This window comes from Mus pahari, chromosome 2 (genome assembly GCF_900095145.1).
Source record: "Mus pahari chromosome 2, PAHARI_EIJ_v1.1, whole genome shotgun sequence".
Taxonomy (NCBI): Eukaryota; Metazoa; Chordata; class Mammalia; order Rodentia; family Muridae; genus Mus; species Mus pahari.
Genome location: NC_034591.1, coordinates 114,994,448 through 115,004,535, shown reverse-complemented (window position 1 = coordinate 115,004,535; position 10,088 = coordinate 114,994,448). Strand labels below are relative to the sequence as shown.

Here is a 10,088-nt window from a genome sequence, read left to right as displayed (position 1 = left end):
CCCCTCCCCTCCCCTCCCTTTCCTTTTTTCTTTCTTTCTTTCCTCTAAAGACTAAAAACAACACACACACACAAAAACAGGGTCTCTCTATACATTGTCCTGGAACTCACTCACTATTTAGACCAGGCTGGTTTCAAACTTACAGAGATCTACCTGCCTCCAGTATCTACCAAGTCCTGGGATCAAAGGCACGTGTAACTATACCCAGCTGAGATGCCATATCTTGAAGAGTTCTAAAAATATGCAAAAAAAAAAAAAATAAGGATGTCACACAAAACTTCTAAATATTTCAATATTATAAATGTTTTCTACTGACTTTCTGGCACACATGGCATTTTCTTGTGTCTTTGGGCCAACTTTGACCTGTCGACCAGGGCTTCAGTCTAGGATGATGCTAAAATTAAGCTTTGGCTAAGATGAAGGGCAGACATGAAAATGAGCAAGGGGGTAGTTCTAAAGTGTTTGGGTGGGTTTTACCAAGGGGGTCGGAGCTGTTGCTCGTTGTACGTGGCAGGATAATGATCTCAGAATTAGGAACTGTCATAGTATACAGCCACAGACATAATGTCCTCACAGAGCATCTCCCTCTGGCCAGGTGGGAGAAACCTGAGAGAATTGTGAGGTCAGGCGACTTCTATTCTCAGCGGAAGAGGGGGAAACTATTCTGTTTAAATAGTGACTAATTCTTAAGATCCTCATGGCAGAAAAATAAGATTTCCCCTGTTCAAATAGCAAAGGGGAACCAGAAGGATGTGCAAGTAAAGCTGTTTATTATCCAAGGTGACAGAGACCAGTGGGCCGAGGAAACTCAGGTTTTTAAGTTGAGGCTTTAAATCATGAGCTGCTCCCTCCCTTGCTCCCTTTGTGGGGGAAAAAAAAAATCTCCCCAGTGAAGTAAGAACTTGTGGCTCCTGAATAAAACAGAAAATGAAAAGATTCACAGTTAGTCTCACTAATCATAATAAATAAAATAAAACAAACAAACCAAAACCAAACAAACAAACAAAGAAAAAAAACCAAACGATCCATTATCCCAAACAGTGAGGAAATCAACAGAGCCACCCTTTCCTCATTCTAGAGAATTTTTGATAGTAATTAATTTAAAGGTGCAGACAAATACAGAAATGTCTGTTGGGAAAACAGAAAGGAAAAAGAGAAGACTGTGTCTGCTTTTGTGGAGTTTGTGGTTAATTTATTTCCAAAACTACAAACAAGTGCATGGGAATAGATGCTTAGGTACTAGTATCTATTATTAATATCCATCGCCCCCACTGAAAACAGGGTGCAAACGGCTCATATAAGCAGATTTTGTAACATGTCTTGCATCCATTCCCACGGCACACAGGGTATGCTCTCATGGGAACTTAAAAGGGTCTTTACTGAACCTCATAGTCTCGATTCCACAAGTGTGTTAGTAGCTATGGTTCATCATGTGTGGTCTCTTTCCAGAAGAGAATGGAAAACACTCCCAGGTTACTATGCATGCACCCGCTCCTGTGTCCATAATCTTCTACTCGCAAAAGCATCTTTTGGAAAAGGAAGCCAGGGGCACACATCACCTTAGATAACAGGCTCCTTAGAAAGTAATCCCAGAAATAAGCCTAATTGATGTATAATTTTGAATTTCAGACATCTCATCCAGGTGGAAGAAGAAACTCATAAATACAAGATACCTGCAAAGAATAGTCTTAATTACACCATGGGCTACTGAATAAAATGATTACATTTTCTACACTGTAAATTTCATACAATTAAGTGTAGTGGTGTCACCTTATAAAGTGTTTCAATTTTATAATTATTTCAGTCCATTTACTCAGAAAAAAACACAATCACAAATTTACCAAGCAGCCCCCAAATCTAGTCGTTCTACTTCTAAAGGAGTGACGTGGATGTTAGTTGTGCTTGTCTGAGCTTAAATACATCTTGACATATTTAAGGAGCTGTTAAAACTGATAACATCAGGGATGATAGCCCCCAATAGAGAAAGGCATTCATTCACACTTTATTTATTCCCATTCTACATTACAGACATGCATGTCTAAAGAACTTAATGCCAGGGAAGGGAAACCAGTTTTTATGCTTTTGGACCCAGAGCCTTCAGTAGTCAGTTGGTGCTACTGTGTTAAGAATCTGTGGCAGCACACAGATACACCAAGGCACTGCTTTGGGGCTGGGGTCTTCTGGTCTCATGCTCTTTCTATGTTGTTCTAGGAGAGAAATGGGCAAGCTTGTTGTTAGTCTGTCACCCTCTGTAAGAACTATGCTTGTGACACTTTGCTTAATGACTGCCAAGGAAGCAAGAGACTGTTTCTGAAATTAAAAAAAAAAAAAAAAAAAATCCCAGGAGCTACAGTTGGCAACAGCGGAGGCTTCTGGTTCCATCCTTCCCATGTGGGGAAATCACGTAGTGAGACAGAAAGCTCACTACATGAGACTGACCCCAGGTACACATGCGGAAAGTCTTGGCTTTGTTATCATTTCCACTATAATTAAACATGAGCCTTCCTAATGAGACACATTCTCCCTCTTAATTAGCCAATCCCCAGCAGAGTTCTTAGCACCTCGAAGCTGCCTTAATTCTTCTGTGTTATTAGAGTATCATCACTTAGCACATTCCAGCTCAAAGGGACCCTAGGGGCACGGAGAGGACTCGAGACAACCCTCAGAAGGATTTGCCAAGGCTTCTTGCTCACAGCCAAATACAGCTGTGGCAGTTTGGCCCGCGGGGTCTTGGATCATCTCCTACTGCCTTTATTCCAGGTTTAGGAGGCAGGGCGGATGTTCTGACAGCAGTAATTAGAGACGATGCCAGGGGTGCCAGGTGGTTCAATAGAGAGGATTTCCTGTGCAAGGAACTTGTTGCAAAGGTGCTAAGAGAGTTGAAAAGGTCAGTGCAGCAAACAGTGGAGTGATCCAGAAATCCACACCATGAGAAGGCTCTACCTACCCTGTGCCTTTTAGACCAACACTGGACTGAGCTCATAGACATGTAGCAACTAACCAGTACTAGACAGTACTTAAGTTTATTCAGAACCATGGGGAGAAGGGCTGGAGAGAGGGGCAGGGGGGGGAAAGAAGTTAAGAGAAGTTAAGAGAATTGACAGTCAGAGGTGTTGGGAGGGGGCACAGCAAACACCCACGGCAACAAGCAGAGCTGGGATAAAGCAGCAGAAAGACCCTGGTTTTCTTTCCTTCTCCCCCACCCTCCTAGACTTCTATGGAGGCCTCCCATTGGCTGAAGCTAGCCAGTAGTCATGGAAATAACCTGACCACCTACACTGCCATCCTTGTGAATAAGAAAAGGACGTGGTTCTCCAAATCTCACACCTGGCAGAAAAACAAAAACAAGCAAGCAAGAAGCATGGGAGAACATAGCCAGGTCAACTTCAAAGCTCCAGAAAGTCCAGAGTTTGTGTAGCAACTACCCCACTTGCTGAGGTTTCTGGATCATGGCACTTGAAATCCTCTGAGCCCAGAGACCACATCTGTAATCCAGGGTCCTCCTAAGGGCTGCCTGAGACTCAGGTGAAGCACAGAGGGCTGTGAGTTGGCTTTAGGTGAGATGTGGACACATGGAACAGTGGATCTAGAAAGAATTGGGGCTCTACCACTGCATAGGGATATCCATGACCCTCTCTCAATGTTGTTCCTTTTCACCTTAGTCCCATTCACTGATTGATCCCGTGAGAGATGGCAAGCTGTGTGTTTGAACAAGAGGCTCATTTCGAAGGAAGATGTTTCAAGCAAAGAATCTAAGGTTTTGAGAATGGGTTGGGTGAAGCTGCCACTAGGAGAGAGCGTGTTGCATGCAAAGGTCTCGAGCTAGGTCTAATTCAAATACTGGGATTCAAACACCATGCTGATCACACAGGGAGGAGCGAGACAAGGCCACAAGTGAGAGAACCAGGCAAGGGGCTGGCAGGAAGACTGATAACTGCATCGAGGGAGTAGGAGAGGCATGATGGCCAGGGATGATCCCAAATTTCTAGTGACGTCACCAAGGCACTGCTATCCACAAGAGCAAACTGGGAAGGAGCAGATGCATGTCCTTGAGAAGAGGGAGGCACAAAATAGGACCTGGAACTAGTAAGTATTATGTTCAGGAAACACTGCATATGACCTAACCATAGGAAGCTGGATACGTTTGTATGCTACTCTTTTCAACTGGCCAAAAGAGGGGCCATTAGTCATGAGCTACGCCTCTAGATACCATGTTTATTAAATACTACAGCCCATGAAGTACAAGGGAAGAAAAAAATATACTCAATCTGGAGAACGGGAAGAGCTGGACTCGCCAAAGAGTTGTAGAATTTCTTCCTAACCACTTAAATTACTTTTGTGCAAACAAAGTGGCCGTGTGCAAAAGAGTCCGACCTGTTGGTGTAGGATTTTTTTTAATATGCCTTTTAGGGAAGCACAGCGCACACTTGAAAGTTCAGAGAAATCTGTTTGCAATTCATTAATGTCCCCGTGATTTTCTTAGGCAAGAGAGGCTTTGTCTTGTATAACCAAATAAACGGGGCAGACTTAGAAACAAGGGTGTGGGAGGCAGTTCTAGACTCACGTGTAAAATAGAAGATGGAAGGAAACAAATGCCAATTCAGGCAAAGAATTAGGCCCAAACAAACTCTTTGGGTAAATAAAATCTATAGGGTTCAGCAGAAGCACAGGCCTCCAGAGTTTGTCAGCTGCAGATACAACTGAACCAAAAGATCATATGCCCTCCTGAAAGTACAAAGCCGTTTTACAAGCAGGCTTTTCATACTCTAGTAAGAATCACCAACTTTAAATATTACAGTCACCTTGATTCCTGCTCTACCCACATCCAACACAAACTTTCAGCTTGATGGATAAAGGATACAGCTTAACGGGGTTGATTTTTTTTAAGATCGCAACTCTAAGTATGTTTCCTGAGGCTCCAGACTGAGGGATTGTGTCTAGAGTTTGCCTGGAGTATTTTCTGCTGAGGATAATGTCTCTGCCTTGACTTGATAAAGGTGGAGCTGGCATGGGCGAAAGCTGATGAAGTTGTGTGCTACACATCCTCCACCTTTGACACATACACTTCAGGAAAGGCCTAAGTAGAATAGAGCCCCTGAACTATTATGAACTTACTCCTGAGTTTTTGTGGGTGGCTTGTGGTTGCTTATGAGAGATGACTGAGTTGGCCATATGCTGAAAGCTGGTGTTAAGGGAATAAAAATATAGCCAGCCTGGCAGGGAAATGAGTAGGCATGCTGCAGAGGTAGTAGGGAGAGGGCTGCCTGCACTATAAATTCTGGGGCATGGCAATCGAAGTCATCATAAAAGCCATGGTGTGTGTGTGTGTGAGTGTGTGTGTGTGTGTGTGTGTGTGTGTGTGTGCGCGCGCGCGCGCGCATGCATGCAGGCACGTACACACATGCAAGCATGCTAAAATCACATCTTTCTGAAAAGAAAGGGGGAGTATAGGAGGAGCAGGAAGGTAGAAGATTGCTATACACCTAAACTCAGAATTCATGTTAGAACTTTGAATAGTGCAAAGCAGCATCCTTTAAAATACTTGCTCCTTCTTAAAAGAGCCTATTTCTAAGTACTTCCTTCATTTAAGATTACCCAGTTTTTGAACAATTGGAGAACAAAACTGTGCTTGGTAATTGGATCACTCTGTGAAATCTTGCCAAGCAAGCATGAGAACCTGAGTTTGGATTACCAGGACCCACATAAAAAGAAAAAGGTAGGCTGAAGAGCATGTGACTGTATTCAAGGCTGGCCTTGAACTTCTGGTCCTTCTGCCTCTACTTGTCTGCTGCTAAGGGAAATCTGTTCTGTATGTGTATGCAGCTGTCATATACTATAGTCAGGAAAGCATGTAATTATTAACATGCTTATTGAAAACAATGGATTCTTATGAAACCCAAACTTTATAGACTGATAAATCTATCTGAAGGAGAAATTTCTCCCAACTCATGCTAGAATGTGACATTTAACCATCAACTATCTTCAGATTACTTATTAATTGGATTGTATAAATTATTACCTGCTCTTTTATCAAAATAAAAAACAAAAAACCCAAAAATATATACTTTTTGAGACTTCTAAAACACACAGAAGATATAATTTTAACAAGAGAACTGCCACACCATTCTAACTAACTCCCTTTATGGAGCAAAAAATATATAATAATCTATAATCCATCACAGCTGTTTGGCTAGAATTACCAATTACCTTCAGTACCTCAGAGATGCTTTCCAGGTTTTTTAACAAGTCTGCACAGTAAATTTTTAACCCAATTTTCTTAAAGGCAACTGATAAGATTGAAACCTCTTAGGTAAGAGATGACAAGGTTCTCCACATAACTTGAATACAAAATCAAGGCTTTCCATGGCTACAGGAAGATGGAGACACAAATTAAAAATAAAACACAACCCAAAAAGCTATGGTTATTTTAAACAGCATTTCAATAAAGATTGGAACTATGCTTTTTGCTCACATCTGAATATGTGTGCAGTGGACTTAATGGGAGACCATGTCGAATGTGTATTGAAGCCTGGTAACAAACAGCTGAACATCTGTGGTCTCTCCTTGTCCTGGGCTCTAATGGCTTCTGATCTAATGCATATAGGAAAGGCCTGTTGTCATTCAGAGGATTGCAAAGACCACTAGCTCATTCGTTGCCTTCCCAGCACCTCATGGGCAAACGCAATCAAAAGGTTTAGGGCAAAAATGACAGCCCTCTTGAAGTAACTTGATTAGGCGGAATGGATAAGGAATGCTCCGAAAGTTACTAACACAATTCCTTAAGTAGTAAGTCATGGGGTGGGGGTGGAGAAGCTGGGCAGACAAGCCATCTACACCAGCTTGCATGGCTGGGGAGGCAGCAGCTCAGTGGGCAAAGTACTTTCTGTGCAAGTGCAAGGGTCTGAGTTCAGTTCCCAGGGCCCAAGTAAAAAGAAGTCGAGCATGATACTGTATTATATATGGAACCCTAGACCTGGCAATGGTCTGAGAAATGTGGATCCCAGAGGACCACTAGTTCATCAAAATAGCATCCTCCAGGTTCAGTTAGAGGATGCTAGCTCCGAAAATAAGGTGGAAAAACAACTGAGGAAGACACCCCAGTGTCAGCCTCTGGCTTGCCTAAGAGCCTGAACAGATAAGTACACATACATAAAAATAACAGTGACTCTTCAGTTACCAAGAACATCTCCACATCTGTCTACATTTGACTGACACTCCCATATGTGTTAATACTAGTTTTCTTCCATCTTGATTATATCTTTGGTCCCGTGTCACAGTAAATGTATGGTGTGCACAGGCACGCAGATGTTTATGTACGTGCATGTGCATGGATGCAGGTACTGAGATGAAACTCATATCCTCATGCTTAAGCAGTAGCCACTTCTCTGATTGAGCTGTCCCTTCAGCTTGTCCATTGCGCATCTTATCATTTACAGCGTTCTCAGGTGTGGAGTGCCACCCAACCAGTTTTATGTAACATACAATTACAATGGTCGTGTGAGGGCAATTAGCAGTGCTGTCTCCTCGAGCGTTATTTACATTCTTTGTGTGCGTGGTTCACACATACTGATTTTCTCTCGTTCTTTAAACAGAGGAGTGTGCGTCCCTAATCCTCACCTGTCTCTTCTGCCAGTTCTTGGACTGCCTCTTCATGCTCCCCGACACGTGTGAGACAGTGTGCATCAACCTGTGCTGCCCCTCCCACAGGTACTACTCTGCCTCGGATGAGAACCATCCTCACAATGACTGCAACTTGACCTGCGATGTGGACTGTAGCCTCTTTGAATCCTGCCATGAGACCGGTGAATGCCTGGAGCTGGCCATGGAGATATCAGAAATCTGTTACCGCTAGTGCCAGAAGAAATTAGCACTCGAGCAGTCCTTAGAGTGCATCCGAGATAAGAGCTCCCTCCGTGCCCCCAAATGCAAGGACCATACATGTTTCATGGAGGCTCTAGGCCATTTTATGTTGCACCTGTCTGGGAAAACTACTACTGTCAACTCGTTCCAACTTTCACAATCGCATGGCTCGCTGCAAAAATAATTCTTGATCACATGTGTGATGAACAAATCCCAAATACCTCTTAAATGTCATAGGTAGATGTTTCTTGACTGTTAAACAGCATGCTAAAGCAGTCTGCGCTCTTCACTTGGTGGTCTGCATTGTGGCTCCAACTTCATTCATGAATTCAGGACAAATTATGCTTTCATGTAGGCTCAAAACACTAGTTCTCTTTCTGATGGACTCATGCATAAACATTATGCATTATTGGTTATTATTAATAATGTATTGTGTAACATCATTTTGTAATTAAAAATTTATTTATACGGTCTCTTAAAATTCACTTATATGTACAGTTTAGGTAGGAGAGGGAATTAAATGATTCAGAAACCATGTTCTTATAATTAAAGCAGATGTCTTTGAAACCTCTCCAATGAATCTTGAATCTGGTAGACTTCAGGAGAGCCCTATAATTCTAGACCATATCATTATCTGTCTGTTGCTGCATCCTAAGAAGTCATGTATTTCCTTAATTACATAAAGATGCTTCTTTATTACAATAAGCAAAAATGGGAGCTATGTGCATGTTTCAGGAATTTGATCTATGATAATCACATCTTTGCCTTCCTTACTTCTGTTTGTCAGGTACAATAAGCAACCGGATATTAAAAAGAAATCAGTTCACTTCACTAAACTATTACATATACAGGGACTTGCTCAGCTCACTCCCCAATATGGCATGCATCCTTTGGAAACCATAATTTATCATTTTATTTTCCACTAATAAAGTAACTGATGATTACATTGAAAAACTTCTTTCTACTTACACTGCTGCAAAAGGCATGATGTGTGCTACAGAATTACTTTCATATCAAGCAAATCAAAACACACACCTAGCAGGAAAGGAACATCAAGTTTAATGTAACTCGGGAATCTCTACATACGGTAGGTGTGAAGCAGCAAGGGAAATGCTTTATATAGACATGCATGTACAGATTCCTGTGTATGGAACACACTGTGTTCCATAGGAACTACAAAGCACAAATCCCAACCAAACAGAGCGGACAGCTGAAAGTAAGGTTGAGAGAGATGTGAGCTGAAGGAATGACCACTGTGGCAGTCCCCAAAATAATCGTTTGGTTTTTGCAGTGTTGTACTCTACTGCTTTTGGGTAATGGTGGATGAAAGCAATGTTTGTATTGTAAACTAGCCACCTTTTCTAATCTGTAATAAATTTTCTAACATTGGACAGAATCAATCTTAAAAACTACTGCTAAGTTGCCTTGAGATTGTACTTAACCTCTCTTAACTTGTTCCTGGAAGTAGCTTATATCCTTGGTTGACCATTAAGTTATCCACAGGCCACAGAGCATGAGACTATATGTCAGCCTCAGCCCAAAACAGTTCTCTTTCTCTACCTCTCATAAGCTCAAAGGCACAACCCTAGACTCTATGTGTATAATTCACAGATCACTAAAAAGTAATGAGAAGTATCAGCAGTTGAAGGTCTCATCAGATACATAGCAAGTTAGAGGCCAACCAGAGCAATCGTAGATGTGTTCTTGTAATTATAAAAACACAAAGGAAGCCCTAAGAATGGGTGACTCCAAGATGACATGCTGAGTTCATGACAGTTTCAACATCGTGACTCAGGCTCTAACCACTTTCTTACCCAATAGTTCTTTGCTTGTTAACATCACAAACACACAAACACTACCACCCTGTTGACACATAGTAGCAACCTTGAAACCACTATGCTTCCAACTCACCCCACCACCCTGGATCCTCTCTGAGCACCCACCTCTTGACTCACATCCCGGCCATTGAAAAAAAGATCCGTAGAGGTCTCTGGAATCCCACCCCAAAGTACTTAGATACATGATCTCCTCGTTCTATCTGTTACATTCATGTTCACTGTTTTATTTTATTTCTTAACAATATGTCCTCAATTTATGTAAAGATTATACACTTCAAATATAAATCCAATGCTTGTTGTTTAGAGACATAAAAGTCAGGTAGTTCCTAGTTGACAACATTTTCTGGTCCCTCTGAAGTCCTCCCCTGGCCTTGCTTTCCCCAGCTTGTT

The 10,088-nt window shown here is 42.0% G+C and overlaps 1 protein-coding gene across 1 annotated transcript in view; it reads left to right on the top strand.

The window, feature by feature from the left end:
- The window catches only part of Mdfic2 (MyoD family inhibitor domain containing 2), a 107,908-nt gene extending 99,839 nt beyond the window's left edge, over window positions 1-8,069 (top strand). Inside the window, exon 4 of the mRNA XM_021191377.2 lies at window positions 7,593-8,069. Coding sequence (XP_021047036.1) covers window positions 7,593-7,852 — 260 coding nt within the window. The 3' untranslated portion in view covers window positions 7,853-8,069. The remainder of the gene's footprint in view (window positions 1-7,592) is intronic.
- Window positions 8,070-10,088: the final 2,019 nt, after the last annotated feature.